At 33.2% G+C, this 21186-nt stretch overlaps 1 protein-coding gene across 2 annotated transcripts; it reads left to right on the plus strand.

The window, feature by feature from the left end:
- Nucleotides 1–7228: 7228 nt before the first annotated feature.
- On the plus strand, nt 7229–17163 carry LOC123906430. Of its 2 annotated transcripts, none has more exons than XM_045956338.1 (13): nt 7229–9992; nt 10091–10221; nt 10444–10543; nt 10633–10765; nt 10847–10913; nt 12034–12691; nt 12905–13231; nt 13816–14538; nt 14632–14704; nt 14778–14863; nt 15142–15261; nt 15742–15814; nt 16576–17163. In XM_045956338.1, exons 1-12 carry the CDS (start codon nt 7482–7484, stop codon nt 15811–15813), a joined length of 5001 nt encoding a protein of 1666 aa, XP_045812294.1. In that variant the 5' UTR covers nt 7229–7481; the 3' UTR covers nt 15814; nt 16576–17163. The 2 variants fall into 2 exon arrangements, with proteins under 2 accessions (XP_045812294.1, XP_045812290.1); XM_045956334.1 differs by having other exon boundaries at nt 16589–17163.
- Nucleotides 17164–21186: the final 4023 nt, after the last annotated feature.

Here is a 21186-nt window from a genome sequence, read left to right on the forward strand (position 1 = left end):
ACTTTAACCATTGTGCTTATAAAACTTTGTTAGCATGGTTGGTATATTAATTTTTAATTTGCCTATCTTTATTTAAACTAATTTAACCGTAGATAGAAAAATTATAACATAGACATAAATTCAAATAAAAAGTACTTAAGCACATATACATAAATTAAGAAAATTAAATATAGAATAATTTAATCATCTTATTAAACATCACTTCACTGTCACTTCTATTAATTTTTTAAACTTTTTGTGTATATATTTAAATATAAAACATTTAGGTTTATGTCCATGCAAAAACATCTCCCACTAGGGTTGTGCATGGTTGGGATTTTTTAAAAACCTAACTAACCATATAGGATTAAGATGCATAAAAAAAATTATAGGATTAAGATGTACAGTACGTAGAAGAGACACCCTCCCTTTCTAACATTTTCATACATGTGGCAGTAGTGGTGGCACTCATTTATTTATAGTAAAAGTTAACATATATTTTTATGGAAGGCTCTTATGGGTATTTGGGATCAATTTCATCAGCATATGGTTTGGCAAGTAGGGGATGGCCATTGTACAAACTTTTGGATGGATAGATGGGTGCCTAATGGTTCTCTCCTCATGCCGATAGCTACCAATCAATTAATTGATCCAACTCTTATAGTGAAAGACGTGGTTACACATGAGGGGAAATGTGACCTTAATTTCCTATACAATAATTTACCTCAAAGTATCGTGCACCAAGTGGTGGCGCTCCCGGCTCCTAAAGAGATAGATGGTCCGGATTTAGTAGGATGGAGAGGCACAAATACTCGTCATTTTATAGTCCAGAGCGCCTACAATTTGCAACAGGAGAATGTTAATCGAATATAAGGGGATTGGGCTAGTATATGGAGTTGGAAGAGCCCGCACAAAATTCAAACTTTTACGTGGTTAGCGGCGCATGTTCGTCTTCTTACTAACTATCGTAGGAGCAGATGGGGGTGGGGATCTCACCAGTTTGTCACATTTGTGGGAATGGTATGGATACGAAACAATCATACATACCATGAGGGATTGCATTTATGCGACCCAAATATGGATCACGTTAGTAGCTTCCAATCATATTACTAAATTCTTTTCTTTAAATGGCAGAGATTGGTTCTTCAAGAACCTCAGCAACAAGGAGTATGGAGTGCAAACAGATGGGTGGAAGACCATATGAAAACCCTATTCATATGATCCTCAAGATGGCGAAAGATATTGACAAGTATGAACACGAGCACCTTACTATTGGTTAGCGAAGGAGGGACACCATATATATAGGCTGGAAGAGTCCACCAGAAGATGGATCAAACTTAATTGTGACGAAGCTTATAAAAAGGCTCAAGATGTTGTTGGGTGTGGCGGCTTACTTCGAAACTCATTTGGTTGTTGGATACAAGGATATACTCAAAAAGATTGGAAGTTGTGACGCCTTACATGCTGAAATGTGGGGTATATGTACGTAGGAATGGAGTTGGCGGAAAGACAAGGAGTCACTCGACTCATTGTAGAAAGTGATTCCAAGGTACTCATTGATATGGTTACAGGGAATTGCAATCTCAATGGGGCGACACCTATTTTGATTCGTCGTATTTAGGATCTCATTAGCAGGAATTTGCAAATTCAATTCAAGCACACACGACGAGAAGGAAATTTAAGCGCAGATTGGTTAGCTAATCATAGTTTTACTCATAACTCTTTTGATGTAATGATGTTGGAGACTCCTCCTAGAGAGCTCCAAAGCATACTCTTTGATTATATTTCGGGAGCTTGCATGCCTAGAATTGTGCGCATAGCACCGTAGCTTTTCTTCTTTTTTTTGGGCTTTGCCCTCTTCATATAAAAAAAAAACATATAATTTTATGCCATTTGTTAGTATACAATTTGAAGGAATTTTATATGAAAACTTGTTTAATGTATGATTTTAGAAGTTCAAAGACTTATTTTTGCACGACCCTTTATTTATAAGCAGCAAGCCGGCAACGTATTTTCTGTTTTCAGCACCTCTTGTTGTTTACATTATTATATTTAATTAATATATTCCCTCCTTCCTAAAATACAAGGGATAAACACTCTTTTTTTTGTATGATTAAAAAAAAAAACTCTCTTTTTTTCCCAAAATTTATAAAGGAAAAACACAAATATTTATCTTTTTTTAATATTTTTTGTTTATTCTCATTAAATTAAATGCAAATTACATTTAATTTACTCTCTCTTATCTTTTTCATAATCAATAACTAATAAGAAATTGTTTTTACATCTTTCAAAGCAAGTATTTTCAAGAAAAATACCAAAAAACATATTTCAAAAATATTATGTTTTGGGTTTTTTTTAATAAGTGTGTTTTTTATTTTTCCTTATATTTTGGGACCGAGAGAGTACTACTTATACTTATACTTATAAATAGTCAGTTTTTGTAAAAATGTTATGAAAATATGTAAAGTCAACACATTGAAAATTGAACTGTTTCACTTTTTGAATAAATTATTTTTTTTAAATTGAATGTTTAAAAGAGTGCTCTGGGGCACTCGTTAGTAAGACCCTAATATTTATTTAGGACAAAACTTATGTGTATTTCTTTAGGTACTTTTTGTATGATTTTTTTGTTTTCACCACTAGTTTAATCTGGTTCGGGGGTCAGTTATGGCATCAAGTGGTTCCAGCCCCCTCCCGGTCGTAGTTGCGGAGGATTGAACCGTGGTCCTCTCTATCAAGTTCAGCGTCAATTACCAATGAACCAGTACCGATTGGTTTTTTGTATGATTCTTAATAGCATAAAAACAAATTCAAAGTCGCTAAAAACAAAATTGATAAATATGCGAACAACCTCACAACATCCATGTTAGCATAAAATGACAAATTGCATAAGGCTACAAATTTAAATATGACTATATTGAAGTGTCTAGAATATTTATTTCTCCGGATTTGTAGCGTTGATGACACCAAAATCAACATTGATTGAATTTTCACTAGATCGAAACTTAAACCTGGAACAAATAAACACTGCACAAAGACGAAACAACAAAATACACTGTACGAAGACAAAAAATCAAAACAAATAAATATATGAAAATTACACTTATTTATTATAATAAAAAAGAGAAAAAATATTTGGAGGAGTGATTTCAGATCAAAATTGACCTTGAATCACCTCTTTTTTTTTCTTTTTTTTTTAAATCACCCCTCTATAATAGATTAAGAAGGACAAAAAAATACTTTTCGCTGTTGTTGACATGTATTATAATAACTTATAAAATATTAACAAACGTACTGATGACAGTCAATTATATGTTGTTTTTAGTAGTAATTTAGGTAGTTTTAATAGCAATTGAAGCTCAAAAGCAAGCAAATACCCGAAAAAGTGAAGTTACTTGGCCCAGAAACAAGAAAAGTGGAAAAAACAGCAAAAAAGGGCAAAAATGTAATAAAGCAGCGCAACCATCATACCCACGACGAATCCCAGCGTGGCGCGATCAGAATGCGGTTAAATTGAAGAAAATCTGCAACAAATCTTTTTCATCGTACCACGATGACTTGTCATCGTGGCACGATGATGACTTGAAAAGAACGCAGAAAATCTTGAGAAGATCTTCCATCGTACCACGATATGATCCATCGTGGCCATGATGAGGCGAAAATACACGCCATCGTGGCCACGATGGTGTGATGGACGAATAGAAAAGCCCAAAACCCAGCTGAAAAACTATAAATGGAGATTTCCTCGTTCACTATTATTCATTCCAAAAAATATTGAGAATATTCAATATTCACTATAGAGTTAGGATAACTCTAAGGAGGAGGCAAGGAGGCCAAGGAACTCCAGGGCCAATAAGGTTCTTTTCTTTCTGTCTTTGTAATTTATTTTTCCTAGATTAGGTGGAGTCGATGAACTCCCTTACGAATGTTTGATTTTGTATTTTGTACAATTTGGGTATCAATTCAATTGTTTATGATTGCAAACTCTTTTATTGTCCGGTTTTATATTTATTTTAATATTGATCACATTAGAATAAAATCTAAGGACCTAGTGGATATCACATAGGAAACGAAACTAGTAATCCCAAACGAATGACGATATGATATGGCCAAAATGAGTCCATTAAATTTAGTATATGAGGTCTTAGTATAAAATTAAAAAACACGATAATTTCTACCTGAGGCAGAGTTAAGACTAGTTAGAGGCACACGTGACGGCTTATGACACATGGAGTCACTAAGGTAATGATACCAACGTTTTTAACAAAAAAGTGGAATCTGGGGCGATGATACTTAAAGAGAGTAAGAGTAACCACTAAGTAGGCTCTGAACAGTTTGTAATATAAATAGGAAACAATTGTTTTCGAACCTATTTTTAATAGTCTAATTCCTGATAAAGGGAAACAAGAAATAACCACCAAGCAGGAGTAAGAGAGGGATCCGACCACACTTAACCACCCCGTATGGTCACACACACACTATTTATTTTTATGTCATTTACTTTCTGCATTTTAATTTCCTGTCATTTACTATTACCCGCAAAGATACCTTTCAAACACCAAAGCGAATGCAAAATCATTCCTAAGCGAAACTAGTAACTTTAGCACAATCGCTGTGGAGAACGATAAACTTATCATTTTATTACTTGGTAACGATTCTCTGCACTTGCAGAACCACCGTCATGTACTTAATACATTTTTTTTTACAAATACTTAAGACATTATTCAAGAAAGTAAAAGATCTATAAAAAAAACAAAAAATGTAACTTTTATAAAAAATGATGTAATTATTTTTTAGGGACATTTTTTTTTTCAGGGACATGTTAACTAAGTATTACTGAAGCACTAACTAAAAAAACAAAAAAAATGTTATATTAAGAAGTTAATTTTTAAGTTTTTTAAAAGTCACTACACTTGTTAAAAAAAAGTCACTACACAAATTTTAAAATATTTTTCTATATTTAGACCACTAGTTAGAATTTGTATTTTATAAATTCTTTAAAAATACCGTCATAATACTTGTTACTTGTTAGAAATTAGAATAATCCTTCTTGTTCACCGCTTAAATGTTCTCATTTTTTTTTAATACCGCTCAAATATTTGATCGATGTAGTACTTAATAAGATTTGTTATTTTTTATTTTCACCATTAGGTTAACTTGGTTCGGTAGTCAATTCTGATATCAAGTAGTTTCAGTCCCTTTTGATCGCAGTTGTGCGAGATTAAATTGAGGTCCTCCTATCACGTTTAGCGTCTATCATCATTGAATCAACTAACGATTGATACTTAATAAAAAAATTATTGACGTATATAATAAGTACAAGATAAAAATATAAATGTGCTACAAAATAATAATGTAATCGATGCTTAGAGCTTTGTCATTTCTGGTGCTGCTTCTATGCTACGGGACTGGAGAGCAGTGTGTGTTATTGTATGTACATCAAGTCTAGCAGCGCATGCTGAAGGTGCCAATAATTTAGCGAAAATCGATGGTTGGGCAGGTAAAATGCAATGTAGATGTTTCCTTTCAGAAAAATTCTAACAAAGTTGGTATTGGTATATGTACCACAGATGAACATTGAACTTTTATTTTAGCAAAATATGACTGATTTGCTCCTAAAAATGAAGTTCATGTTTGTGAAGCACTTTGGCTGTTGTCTGCGCTCAAGTGGGTGCACGAGCTCAACTTAGGACCAATAGATTTTGAAGTTGGATTGAAAGAGAGTGGTTGATAGATTTCATTCTTCAAGTAGAGATTTTACCGAATTCGGTGCTATTATTGATCATTATAAATTAATTTTCTTTAGTTATTATAGAAACTCTAATGTAGAGTTTGTGCGGAGACATTATCAAATAGTTTTCAGATGTTGATCGATGTACAAAATTGTATAAAAAAAATGTTATGCTACTTTCTGTCAAAAAAAGAATACGATATTTTATGCGTCAACAAAAATTATAATTCCTTCTGAGCTTAGGCCCTCATGATTATAAAAAATATATATATAATTCCTTCAATAAAAAACAAAAAATTATAATACTTTAATTTTTAGAATTCAAGTTATAGTACATATAGGGACGACTAATGAAATTTTAGGTGGTATTTTTTCAAAAAAACATTGAACGGTGTATAATAAAAAGAAAAGTTTTTTTTAACGTAAAAGGAAATGTTATTATTGAGTAAATATAATTTCTAATGTTTCAAACAGAAATAAATAAATAAAAATATTATTTTCTCTTTTTATAATAATAAAAAAATTATTTATTGTGAATGAACATTTTTTTTGGTTACTATTGTGGTATTCGTACATTAACTCAATTAGTAAAAATTAATTATTTTCAATAAAGAAAATCAATTATGATTCAATTTATATATAGAAATTTGACTTAAAAATAATAATTATCATCAACCTAATTTGACTCAGTTGATAAAAATAGATAATTTTTAATTAAAAAAATAACTTGTGTAAAACAAAATAAAAAAAAGTAACTATTACTTCCGGTCCTTTTTATAAGGAATACTTTGAGAAAAAAATTGATCATTTTTATAAAAAACTTTTACCAATTTTTAAATCATTTAAATGTTTGATTTCACTTATGCCCTTATTTATTATGAAAAAAATATTAAATAAATTAGTTGAATTAAGAGTAATTAAATAAATATATACATGAAATAAATTTAAATTTATAAGAGTATTAAATGAAAATAACTATTTACAATATATTTTTTTGTGTGATTTTTTCAAAATATTTCTTATAAAAAAACAGGAGGGAATATTAGTTTAACCAAATTGATAGCATTAAAATTTAATTACTGTCAATTAATCATGATTCATCACATTCTTATAACGGTTAATTTTTCTTAGCATTCAAATTCAAATTAATCTCAATAAATTATCGCAAATATAAAATACACTTAATAGGAAATGTTATATCTAGAGAGAGTAAGTAAATAATGATCATTTCCCAATCAAATGCTTAATTCTTGTCACAATAATACTAATATTAATATTAATAATACTCTAATTAAAGTTTAATCAACAATTGAACATAGTGCAGTTTTTACACAAATGTTTAATATGAATTAATTATTTCTCTACCTCATATCATTAGAATAGATTGTAGCGAAGTAATTTGACGGAAACGATAAATTTTACACCGTTCATGCATCTCCAACTATAGTATTTTTTATTTATTTATTTGTTGGAATTGGAAAATTAATACAATGATACTTGTCCTTATCACAGCACCATCGACTTTTCCAAACTTTGTCGTCGTTAGATTCCCAAGAGAGTCCCAAACACACACTTTCTCTCTCCTCTCTCTGTTGTTATTGTTACTCTCTCTCTCTCTCTCTCTGCATTGAACACTGTGTTTTTACACTTACCCTTCTCTGTCTTTAAACTTCATCATCATGACTCTGTTGTCCAAATTTCAATATTCATAATTCATCATCATAGTTCAAAAGAGTGAAACAAAAAAAATAATTTCATTTTTAGTTTCTAAATGGATGAAACTGGTGTTGAAGATGAGTTTAAGAGGTGTATTAGAAAAGGGTCTAATGGATGGAGGTGTAAAGAGAAAGCTTTACCTGAAAAAAACCAATGTGAGAAGCACCATTTGTATAGTATTGAGAGAAGCAAAACGATGAAGGAAAGTAGTTCTGGTGAAAAGAAAGGTACAAAAAGAAAAGGTGAAGAGAGTTTACAAAATGGGGCTGGTGTTGATGATGGTGGTAATGGGTTGTTTGGTGGTGGTGGTGGTGGTGATGGTGGTTTTGGAGAGATTTTTGGTGGAGGTGATGAAGTGAATGGTAGTGTTGGTTGTGAAAGTTTTAATCTTTGGCAACAAGATGGTCAACAAGTTGGGGTTTTTGAACAAGGGAGTGGAAAATTAGGTCAATTTCTTGGTGATGGAGTTGAGTTTATAGGTGGGTTTGTTGAGGATGGGAATAGGGTTAATGGTGGTTTAGGTCAGCCATGGAGTGGTGTTGGTGTATTTGGAAATGCTGGTGGTGTTTCTGGTGTTGGTAAAGATGATCATGGAAATGGGGTTGATGGTGTTTGTGGAAATGATTCACTTGGTTTTCATTCTGAAAGAGTTGGAGGGTTGGTTAGTGGTGAAACTGGTCTTGGGGATTTATATGATCGTAGTTTTCAAGCTTTTGTTAGTCAAGGTAGGGTTTGTGATGAAGATGTGAATTTAGTTGTTGATGGAACTGGTTTTCAAGGGTTGGGTGGTGAAAGTGCTAATGATTTTAGAGGTGAGGTTGGTGGGGGTGTTGGAAATGTAGTTCAGTGTGGCGGTAAATGTGAAGGCGAAAAAAATGTTGGTAGTATATTAGAGGGGACCGAGTCAAGTAACAAGATGGGAGCTATTGGCGTGGAAGAGAGAACGGAGGAGTTATTAAGTGGTGGAGTTTCTATCAATGAAGAGGCAAAAGGTGAAGTTTTGAAAAGGGATAACTTAGCCTTGGATGGAGAAACTGTTTGTGGAAGTGGTAATGCCGGAACGATTGGGACGAGCGCTGTTGAAGCTTTAGAGAATGAAGAATTGGTGTTTTGTGGTAAGGCTGATCAGGAAGGTGTGGCTGTGGATGAGATTGCAAGGACAAAGAAGTGTGGTCAATGGGAAGATTGGAAGCGTGGAAGGGAGGTTATTTTGGCGGTTGGTTATGAAGTTGCTGGGGTTGGTGACATTAACGAACCAAGAAAGCGTCGTAGAAGATCAAAGGATTCGGTAAACAAAGAGAAGAATGTCGTGGAGGTTAGTAGTGAAACTGCTGCTGAGATAGCTAGGCCAAAGAAGCGTGGTCGGCCAAAAAATCGGAAACGTAAGGAGATTGTCATGGACGTTAGTAACGAGGATGTCGGTGATGGTGAGATTGCGAGACCGAAGAAGCGCGGTCGACCAAAGGGTTATAACTGTCGAAAGAAGATTGTCATTGAGGTTAGTAATAAAGTTATTGTTAAAGGTGAGATTGCAGTAGCTATGAAGCCTTGTCGATCAAAGAATGTGATAAACGAAGGAGCAGATGAGATTGCAACAAAAGGTTTAGAAACCAAAATGATGAGCGTTCCATGTCAAAAAGGTGCAGACGAGGTTGCAAGCCTAACTAATAAACTTGGTCCTGCATTGCGTACAAGGAATAAATTGAGAAGCATTGGATTTGAGGGTCATGAGCATCCAGGAAGGTCTAGTGATGTTTGTCTTGAAGATGATGATGGAACCACAAATGTTTTGCCAAGTGGTTTAGAGATTACTAAATTGGCTCCTTTATGTGATGAGCAGGAAGAAGGGATTCCTTCTGAAGCCACCAAACATATTGAAAACATAATTGCACAGCCAATTGTTAAGCGTGGTCGACCGAAGGGATCAGCGAACAAGGAGAAAAAACTAGAAGACCAGGAATTGTCTGTCCAAACCCTTGGTCAAGATGAGGTTCAAAATATTAAACCAAAGATGGGTCGACCAAAGGGGTCTAAAAATAGGAAGAAAAATATTGCTGGCGAAGCTCAAAACGAGTTACATAAGAAGAAAGGGCGTGGTAGGCCAAAGGGTTCTGGAAATAAGCAAAAGGAGATTGTTGTTCGATTGGAATCGAAGATTGAAAGGCGTGGTAGGCCAAAGGGTTCAGGCAAAAAGCAAAAGCGGGCTGCGTCTCGATTTGCTTCACAGATTGAAAGTCAGAAGAGTACTCGTGTTTATGGTCTTTTGAGTACGATGATGCCACAGAAGCATATGAATGAGGAGTCCATTTCACCGCCGGATGGTCAAGTAAATAAGGAAGAAAAGTCAGATTTTGTCTCAGAGTGTTCAAAGTATCCCGGAATTGAAAAGAGGACAAAAGGATTGATGAGTGAATCCAGCAATGTCCATAAGAGGTGCAGTGAAAGACTAAGAACATTGCCAACTGACCACAAGAATTATCAAGAAGTTGAAGTGGAAGAAGATTTTTCTGAAATGGAGGTGGAAGAAACTATAAACCATGATGAATTGGAATCTTCAGATTTGATGGTGAAAGTTGCGCTTTAAAGTTACATTCTTTAGAGTTTTTATTAGTACCTTAGCATTGATTGTTTCTCTTTTGACATTGAATTTGATTCTCTTTGTAGGGTGACTCAGAGATAAAAAAGGAGCGTAGAAATTCAAGGTGCCATCAGTGCTGGAAGAAAAGTAGGACTGGTCTCGTCGTTTGTACCAAGTGCAAAAGAAAGAAATATTGTTATGGGTGCATAGCAAAATGGTAATGTTAAGTGCAATTTTTTCCTCAGGGTTCTACTTTCCAATGAATTTCACTTTGGTTAATCCAATGAGAATGTTTCATGGGAGAAATATAGTTCTATTAACTTTGAAATATTATAGCGTTATAGAAATTAGTTAATATTGTATAACTCAAATTATGTTATAGTTACTGATTGTAGATAAGTTCTGATGTTGTTATGATATTTAAATTTGAAAAATATAGGTACCAAGATAAGACTAGAGAGGAGATAGAGACCGCGTGTCCCTTTTGTCTTGAATATTGCAATTGCCGACTGTGCTTAAAGAAAACTATATCCACAATGGTATGTGCTTTCATTCTTTTGCATTCTATAATGCTTTGAATTATTTTTGTGCCTTCGCAATTCGTGTGAAATGAATTATTTGTCCACAGGATGAAAATGGTGAAGCAGATAGAGATGCTAAATTACAAAAATTGCTTTTCTTGCTTAAAAATATTTTGCCCTTACTCCAATATATCCAACGGGAGCAGAAATCAGAATTGGAAGTAGAAGCAAGCATACACGGTACTCTTATTTGATTTGGTTAGTGTTATCAAGTAGATGGACCGATGATTTCAAATGTACAATATTGTGCTGTTTCCTCAGGTTCCTTGATGGTGGAAGAGGAGGATATTCTGCAGGCAACAGTTGATGATGATGATCGAGTTTATTGGTATTATATCACGGACTCTCGCATGTTTTTGTTTAAGTATTCGTTTTACTTAACTGCATTATGATTATGCTCTAGTATGCTCTGAAGTATATATAACCTTTAGCAAGCTTAAAGATTCACTTGCATTGCATCTGATAACTAACTTCCCTGATGGAAGAGGAACTCATGTCCAACTGCACACATTTCATTAATCATAGCTTGTTGCTTACTAGGATTGGACAATGCCTCCCCTGTAATCTTACAAAATAGGCACAAAAGACAAGGAATAAAGACAACCTAATATGTAGGCGGTAAGCGATGATAGCTCAAAATAACATAACACGGAGAAGGGTTAGGAGTGGATTTGATAAATGGGAATACCAAGTTCAAAAGGTCGGGCCATAACAGATAGTAGAGTTGGAGTTTGAGGAGAGTTCGCAGGAGCCTCGTCCCCGACAAAAATACTATAAGTGAAGGCTTAGGTGCTAGATTGGAATCAGTCTAACATTGTTGGACCTGAAAAGGACAAACATGAGTAGTAATAGAGTACTGTAGCGTGTAGCGCAAGCTATGCCCTGGAAGGCTTCTAACTGTAACAGAATTACAGAAACAGAAAGTGCTGACTCAGCACCTAGACTAACAGCCTTGTAACTAACTAACTAACTAACTATCTAACTAAACTTGTGTCAGTTAGACATTTCCGGTATAAATGCCAAAGTGAAGTGTAATTGCAAGTTAACAATTCATATGATTCAATACAATAATATTGATAATTGAATTTCCCTTAGTTTCTCTCACTCTCAGTTTCTATTAAGTAGGATTGTCTTGAACCTGTTTGTTTTTCCTTTTTGTCATATTATGTTAAAACTTACTACAAGAGAAGTTAATATTTGAGTAAGTAAATTGTTGATCAGAAAAATGTTGATTCTCCTTTTCCTTATTTGGCACTGGTATTTGTGGAATTTATTTTATTACCATAGATAGGTACTCATCTGAATTAATTTCAGCTTTAACTCCAATTATCTCATATATCTCATTTTATAAACTGAAGGAATATGTTGCAAAATTTGACTCATCTTATTTTACATACTTTGATTAACTAATTTTCTGATTCAGATTTGTTGATTTTCTTGTTTCACAGTGACAACTGCAATACATCCATTGTCAATTTCCACAGAAGTTGTACCAATCCTTATTGTCGGTACGATCTGTGTCTCACTTGTTGCACGGAACTGAGAAATGGAGTTCATTGCGAAGATATTCCTGCTAGTGGTAATGAGGAAATGGTTGATACACCACCTGAAACTATTGCTTGGAGAGCAGAGACAAATGGTAGCATTCCTTGCCCTCCAAAAGCTAGGGGAGGTTGTGGTACCGGTATTCTTTCGCTGAGGCGCCTATTCAAAGATAATTGGATTGACAAACTGACTAGAGGCGCAGAGGAACTTACAATCAAATATAACCCACCCATTGTTGATCTTTCTCTAGGATGTTCAGAATGCCATATTTTTGAGGAAGATGCAGCACATGATTCTGCAAGGAAGGCAGCTTCCAGAGAAACCGGTCATGACAACTTTTTGTACTGTCCAGATGCCGTTGAAATTGGAGACGCAGAATTTGAGCATTTCCAAAGACACTGGATGAGAGGCGAACCTGTTATTGTAAGGAATGCTTATAAAAAGGCTACTGGCCTTAGCTGGGACCCAATGGTGATGTGGAGAGCTTTTAGGGGGGCAAAGAAAATATTAAAAGAGGAGGCAGTTACTTTTAAAGCCATCGACTGCTTGGATTGGTGCGAGGTTTGTGTTTGGATTTCTAGATTGAATTTGCCTATACATGAAATTAGTCGTGCAAAAAATCATATTAATTGTCTAAAGTTGTATATGTTGTCACACAAAAACTATCTTGAGAAGTCTCTTAACAATTTGGATCATCAAACAATAATCAACTCACTTATTTTTCACCTTTTGGTTTGAAATTTTTAATATTATGTGTTCTTTATGGTGATGCAGGTACAAGTTAACGCCTTTCAGTTCTTCAAAGGCTACTTGACAGGGCGTAGCTACACCGATGGATGGCCGGAGATGCTGAAGCTAAAGGATTGGCCACCATCAAATTTTTTTGAAGAGTGTTTGCCAAGGCATGGTGCTGAGTTTACAGCGATGCTTCCTTTTAGTGATTATACACATCCCAAATCCGGTGTTTTAAACCTTGCCACAAAGCTCCCTGCCCTTTTGAAGCCAGATTTGGGTCCTAAAACATACATTGCTTATGGAGCTTTAGAAGAGTTGAGTAGAGGTGATTCTGTGACAAAACTACATTGTGACATTTCAGATGCAGTAAGTTCTTAAATTAGAGATTTCTTCTGCTTGAATTTATCATACACAAATAATAGTGCCAACCATTATTATGTAAAGTTGTTCTATTTCTACTTAACTTATACACCCCTATTCAAACACTCTAAAGTTGGAACACGTAAATCAGCTAACTGATTTTTTAAGTTAACAAAACCGGTAACAATATTGCTCAAATTCGTGTTTTGCCAATGGTATGACCCAAGTCGTGGTAGTTTACACTTGGAATATAAAATAATAACCAAACAACACTGCTTATCAAATATATATCTTGTATTTCGTGAAAAGATCAAGTATGTTGAGATTTACTGGCATTGAAAGCCGAAACTAGTTTTATCGGTTTAAATGATCAGCTTATAAATTCTCCAAAGGATCCCAAAGTACTTGAGCTGGATTGTTAGACAAGAAATAAATAGTTGCATGTAAAATTGGAAACTACACTGATTCATCAGAATAATTAAATATTTAGTGACGATTTGTGTCGCATGTCAACATACAGGTTTTTTCATTTCTCATGTTATGCGCCGGGTGCTAATTCCACTAATGCAGTTACGTTATGCATTGATCAGGTCAATATTCTGACACACACAGCTGATGTAAATGTACCAACATGGCAATCCAGAATCATAAAAAAGTTAAAGAAGAAGTATGAAGCTGAAGATATGCGCGAGCTCTATGGTCAAGACATTAAGGCAGCTGGTTCACGTGGACGAAAACGCAAAAATTGTCGCGTAGATAATGCCGTGGATCCTAAAATCCCTGAAAAAGAAGACATTAGGGGTAGAGACTCAACCTTACTTGGAAGTCATGGAAAAGAAGAGAAACTTGATGCAGAAGCTTGTGTTCAAGAATTCTCTGAACCCAACAAAAATAAATTAGATTTAAATGTGAGTGAACAGGAAATCATTGATTCACCAAGGTTTCAGCAATTTGATCTCAATAGTCACGATTCCAGTTTCCTGGTTCCTGGAAATGATTGTGATAATGTGGAACAACGGTGTTCACCACCAGGTGATGGATCTTGTAAAGGAATTTCATCAGGTATTGATAATCAACCTTGTTGTGAAACTGTCAATGGATTAGATTCTTCAGATGAGTCCAGTTCGGATATTGAGACTGACAAAATAGAGTCAGTTGAAAATGACATATCGGGTAATGATGTTCATTTGGAGACTCAATATGGGAGTGCATTGTGGGACATATTCCGTAGGCAGGACGTACCAAAACTAACGGAGTACCTAAATAAACACTTTAGAGAGTTTCGCCACGTAACTAGTCTTCCAGTGAGTTATGTAAGTACAGTTGCCTTACCTTCATTGGATTATTGTTGTATTTGGATTATTTTGCTTTCTAAATTGATATGCTTTTCTCATCTTTGGCTTCAGGTGATTCATCCTATTCATGACCAGCACCTTTATTTAAATGAGAAGCACAAAAAGCAACTCAAGCTAGAATATGGTATGAAATTATGCTTTAATCAGTGATTCCTTTTACGTGGATTTTGTAGCCATTAACTTTTTTTTCATACCAGGTGTTGAACCGTGGACGTTTGAGCAATATCTTGGAGAAGCTGTTTTCATACCTGCAGGATGTCCACATCAAGTGAGAAATAGAAAGGTAAATAAGGAAATAAAATCAAAGAAAAACTTAAAAGAACATTTTACCTGCAATCTCGTACTTGATCTTTAGCACCAAATAAAAGAGGTAATACTTATTTTATATACAGAAACCTCATCAAATTAGGTCTCTAAATAGTTTTTTCAAGATAGCCTAAACTAATCTCATAATCGTGTAATGTTTGCAGGCCTAGCTCAGGCCTATTTCCACCCTGACGAGACCTTTTTTTATCTTTAATTTTGTGTTATATAATTTGACTGAGTTATTCTCTTTCCCAGTCTTGCATAAAAGTGGCTATGGACTTCGTTTCACCTGAGAATGTTCAGGAATGTGTTCGATTGACAGAGGAATTTCGCTTACTTCCAAAAACCCACAAATCTAAGGAAGATAAATTAGAGGTACATAACATCATTCTGGAGCACATTATGGCCTAAAATTTTGAAATACTCATATGACAATTTGTTGTTTATGAATAATACAAATGGAAATGGTTATTTATATTTGTTGGTCAACCCACTTGGGTTGGTCTGGTGGTATTGGTTTGGGACCTGGAAGTGTGCTCCTCTTTAAGGTCTCAGGTTCGATTCTCTCTGTTGCCAATTTGAGTGGGCTAATTTAGCTTCTCCAAAAAAAAATATATATATTTGTTGGCCGCACATTTCACAAATTTGTTAAATATTTCATTCTTTCTATGTAGCTTCAAGGATAGTACAGGATGTTATAATTTGCATGCTGTGTTAGTTTTTTTATACCATCTACTATACATTAGTTAGTTACTTTTTTTAATTTTTAATATTATAGTGAAGATGCATTCATTATTTATGCACTGTATCTAGTCTAGAGGTATTTCTTATACTCCATATATTATTTGTTCATAGATAAAGAAGATGGCACTCTATGCTGCTGATGTTGCTATTGCTGAAGCCACTGAACTCCTGGGAGCTAAATGAGGTTTGGGCCTGTTTGTTATAGATTTTTTCAAAATAGATTCTTGTAGTGTTAGATAATTTTGAGTAAAAAAAATTTACAAAGAAATTTTTTATAAAAGTTTCAAATGAGAATTTGGTTTGAATAGTTATTCTTAAAATGTTATTTTAGGTATTTGATCATTTTGTTGAAACTTTTTTTGGATATCAAAATTTCGAAAAATCATTTAATTTTGAAGCTATTTCAAATAGATTTTCATAAAAATCATTTTTGAATACAACTTTTTCAAACCCTTGTGATTTTGACTATGTTTTGATCTTCAATAATGTGTGTTTATGTTATATGATGTCAAAATTAGTGTTTCAATTTAGAAAAAACGAATATAAAAAAACTTGTAATATTTTGAAAAATGGTTTTAGAAAATCTATTTTCAAAAATACAAAGAAAAAATCTATTTTTTTAAAGGTGAAACAAACAGGCCCAAAAACTAAAAAGGCCTCACTATACTAAACTTGAGGTAAAAAAACTTTTTCGAAAGATAATTTCAGAGTATGTGACCGTTGCATGGTGCAGCGGACTGTAGAACCGTTAGATCCGAATACAAGTTAGCTTCTAACAGTTCTATACTCCTCTGACTCTTCCAATGATTTAGGTAAACTTACCTTATGGATCCTATATTCACATATTTTTAAAAAAGGTCAAATTGTATGTTACTGTGATATGATCTTTTTATTATATTAATCAATAGCATAAATTATATATTTAGTTGATTTATTTTAATTTAGGGCAATCTTGCAGTTTTCAGATGAAGCTGAAGTCGCGCCCATCAACAACTTTTTGACAAATATTTTGCTGTTGCTGTTGGTTTTATTTATTTTGATTTTAACCATTCGCAAAGAGCCTGTAAATGTGCCTGTATCATTTAACTCATTCGAAATTCCATCAAAGTTCAAGTTGAATGTTGGTTGCTGCTGAATTTTACATCAAAGTTCAACTAGAGACCGGCAAGATGTGTAGAGTAATGCCAAGTACTCATGAATTTTTTGAAGAACAGTGTGCATCAACTTTCAAATCCAAGTACTAACTAGCCAGTTGAATGTTTCAAGATGTTGTTGGAAAATAGTTCTAGCCAGTTTGAATATTTTTAGCTAGATTCTTGTATGACCGACTGATTTACCTTGTTCGACGTTTTTCTTTCATTTTGTAAATCCTAATCCCTGATTTTGAATCCATGTAGGCCGTTCTAGGGGATTTGGATTCTTCCCAATCGCAAGGTCATAGACCTCGGTTGTTCAATGAAAATTAGACGGTTTATGTCTTGACATGTATTTTCGATCTGGTGAAGTAAGATTTACAAAGTCGTCTGGTCATCATCCAATAGTTGATCTTCGGTTATAGGGATTTTGATTCGGATTTCGAATGAAGATACTACACTATCCAAAGTATCTGGTATATTGTCAAGAAGGATATGGCTATCTAGGTACGAATTAACTTGCATCACAAACTACCGAAGATCTTATGGACAAGATGATCTACTTGTAGCATAAATTTGTCGGTGAGGTATGCTTATATAAATTATTCAACTTATAAGCAGGTGAAAACTAATAATAAAACTTTATAAGATAATTACTGCCAATTTTATCAACTGAGAAAAAGGAAAACTTCAATACTACCTCTAATTATATAAGCGATAGTTAAGTTAATAATTTTTTTTAACAAGTTAATAACAGTTGATGTATTTGGTTCAAATTTTGAACAAGATACATTTTTGTTGATTCAAGTATCTCTTATACTTAGTATGTACAGAGTATATAATTACAAAAGTTGGTAACATATCGTCATATATATAATACACACCCACCAACTTTTATGAAAGTGTGGGTTAGCATTGTACACCTTTTTGTTTGGACAAAACAATCCAATTTCTCCTTTTCTAAAACAAGGCAAGATAAAGGGTAACTTTGTAATTTGGGATAAAAAATGTACATTGCTCTACCAAAAAAAATAACATTGACCTGGAAGTAAAAAAAAAATCAGATCTGCTTCTTCTATTTTCACCTCTCTTCACAATTTAATCCTTTGAATCAAATGAAAAGTATTATCATGTTTTTGGATAAAACATAGTAACTCATTTCTCTTCATTCAAATTCAAAATAAAAGTAAAACAACACTCCCACTTCAACTACACATGAAAAGCAATATCATGTTTTTGGAGAAGAGTTGGATTAAAAGTAACGCTAAAAAATAAAATTAAATCTCAAATTACAAAGTTACTCTTCTTTTTTTTTTTATAAAACATTAGCGTGCATAGGCATCACATGATAAAGGGAAATTGAGTTGTTTTGTCCAAATAAAAAGGTGTACATATTAACATTACTCATATATAATTACACCAACACCTTAATATATCGATACCATTTCTAACTTTTATATTATCTTTTCTCTCTTCATTTTTTTCCTCTCTTTTTGAAACCGACATTGATACTCATTTGTACATATAATGATAAATACGTCACATTTTGTGTCTACACATGATATTGATACGTCACATTGACATTGTCATTTGTACATACGTATACGTAGAGTAATGTCACATTTTGTGCCAAAAAAATTAAGATATTGATTTTTTTTTGTCAAGTAGTCTAGTAACTATTTAAGACATTAATTTTAGGCGGATCAAGACTATGATACAAGTAATATAATTCTTTTAAGGTTTAACTACACATTTGGTCCCTTACGTTTATTTTAGGTTTCAATTTGGTCCCTTACGTTTAAAAAGTATCAATTTGGTCCCTTACGTTTATTTTATGTTTCAAGTTAGTCCTTTCCGTTAGTTTTGTCACTAACACCGTTTGAACAGTACACGTGTCAGCGTGTCCAAGTGCCACGTGTCAGTCCACATATGCAAATTAACTGCCACATGTGACAAAATTGACGGAAAGGACTAACTTGAAACCTAAAATAAACGTAAGGGACCAAATTGATACTTTTTAAACGTAAGGGACCAAATTGAAACCTAAAATAAACGTAAGGGACCAAATGTATAGTTAAGCCTTCTTTTAACATGTAGTAAAACTATAATAATTCTATTATTGTTGAATCAAATGAGATCTAATGTGACATATTGATTAAATAGTCAAATTTATTAATCAAATGGAAAAGATAATCCTATCTTATACTCCTTCTCATCCTAAATATAGACCAAATACATTATAAACTCAATAAATTTAAAAAATGTTATGAACTATTTCTAAGCATGAACAATATGGAAGAATAGAGAAGAAAATAGATGAAGGGGAGAAAGGAATAGAGTATTGTATTATTCTATTCAAGTTGTTCATTACATTGTAACAAAGGGATCCTATTTATAGGACACATTTAGGGGACAAGAAAACCTACACAATAATGGATATTCATTACATATTATTATTCATAACACTTCCCCTTGAATGTCCATTAAGGATATGCCTCGTTAAAACCTTAATTACTAGAAAAAAAATCATTAGAAAAAAAATCCTAGTGAAGGAAAAAGAGTACATATCATCCTTTATATGTGAACTGCCTCGTTAAAAACCTTACCATGAAAACCCAGTGGGACAAAACCAAATAATTTTCGGTGCTAGTTCCTCAAAAGATTTGCTTGAAGTTGATTTTGTAGAAAGATTTGACATATTTTCTTTATTATACTCTTCTCTAAGTTATCAGTGATTCTTATGTTATCTTCATATTGAATTGTTGCGGGAACCATCCTTTTGTAATAAAAACAACAAGTTTCTTGTATGCGTTGAATTACAGGCCTCAGGCCTCGACAAAAGTGCATTCTCAACTTGCTTGATGTGGTGCTAAAATCTTCATATGATTGGATGATATTGTTGTTTCTTTAAGGTAAATAATATGCTTGACTTTGTTCCACTATTTGTGTTGGCTGAAAAGACTAAAATAAAATACTACATGTATAACGAGTAAAATATATTAGTGTCCTCAATTGAATTAAGATATGATACTTCAGGACCAATTCAAATTGTTCATCATTTTTTTGAGGCATTACACGATCTTTGCTCAGATCAAATGACATCGCAACCATTTTAGTACACAACAGATTTGTCCATGTCAAACTGTTTTAATACTTTTGCTATATAATTTTATTATAAATTTGCGATTCCAAATAAACTTTGCGCATCCAACATATTTCTTTAATCTACAAATTTCAAAATCTCTTCGGGAGTTCTGATAATATCTATAGCAAATGATATTTCTCAACAAATATATTAGCATTTGATATATGGTACTTCAGGACCAATTAGTAATTCACTATTGATGAACTTACAACAATTTCATATAGAATCATGTTTTATATAAGGTTCATGATTCACGAAACATTCTTCAAATACTTATTTTGTAAGAAATGGCAATATCTCAAGCTCTTCAGGAGTCTCTTGATCATATTTTTATCATCGACATAAATATTAAATATATCAAATTTATTGCCAAATATTTTCTTAAAATGAACAAATTGTCATTTTCATATTTCTCACTTGGAAATATTCAACAAGAATATTATACAACATGCATATAGATGTTGCTCGAGTATATAAGGAGACTTATTCATGTTTATTAAGTCATCTCTTCAATATATATGTGTCTTACGAAAATTAAATCCTTCTGGGATTTTCATATAATCATCATTATCAAGTGAGCCAGTCAAATACGTTAAAACACATATTTCACATAAATTGAGTATTTCATATGCTACTCAACTTAATTAATTACAAATAAGTTTTGGAATTCACTTTAGGTGAATATGCTTCTTGAAAATAAATGATAGACATTTATCAATATACTTGAATAACAATTCAAACTCTAAATATTTGATTTTCATTATTTTTCTCTTGAAAATTTATTCATATCGAATTATTTCCATCTGCAGATGGAATGGACTACTGGTCCAAAAACATTCCGCTTTGCAAAGCTAGTTTAATTTTGTATCAATTGCGTCTATCTATTTAGTCAATCATTTCATTGTCTATAATCCTTAATAGACTTTGATTTATGATCCTCATTATTTCTTATCATATATAGCGCTATATTATATAAATAAACATCGTCAACGTTGATTTTCTTTCAGTTCCATCGTATTCCATTCATGACATAATTCGTCGAAATCTCTTTATTTTCATAAATTTCAGGTACCTGATAAGTTCTTATGGAACTAGAAAATTAATTATGTCAAATAATCGTTTCATATCCTCACTTGGGTCATCTTTCTTTTTAGCTCATTTTCTTATTTGAGGATTTTTATCTTTGGAACCGACTTACCTACCACGTTACAGGGTGGTTAAAATTCATTTGCAATATAAGATTGTCCAACAAGGACATCCATTTTGATTGGAGCATTT

Source organism: Trifolium pratense, linkage group LG1 (assembly GCF_020283565.1).
Source record: "Trifolium pratense cultivar HEN17-A07 linkage group LG1, ARS_RC_1.1, whole genome shotgun sequence".
NCBI classification, from domain to species: Eukaryota; Viridiplantae; Streptophyta; class Magnoliopsida; order Fabales; family Fabaceae; genus Trifolium; species Trifolium pratense.

Bases quoted from the DNA above. Each gene is read 5' to 3' on its own strand.
- LOC123906430 (XM_045956338.1), top strand. From the start codon at position 7,482: ATGGATGAAACTGGTGTTGAAGATGAGTTTAAGAGGTGTATTAGAAAA. The intron at 9,993-10,090 runs GTGAAAGTTGCG...TTCTCTTTGTAG, and splicing joins TGGAATCTTCAGATTTGATG to GGTGACTCAGAGATAAAAAA. The intron at 10,222-10,443 runs GTAATGTTAAGT...TGAAAAATATAG, and splicing joins TATGGGTGCATAGCAAAATG to GTACCAAGATAAGACTAGAG.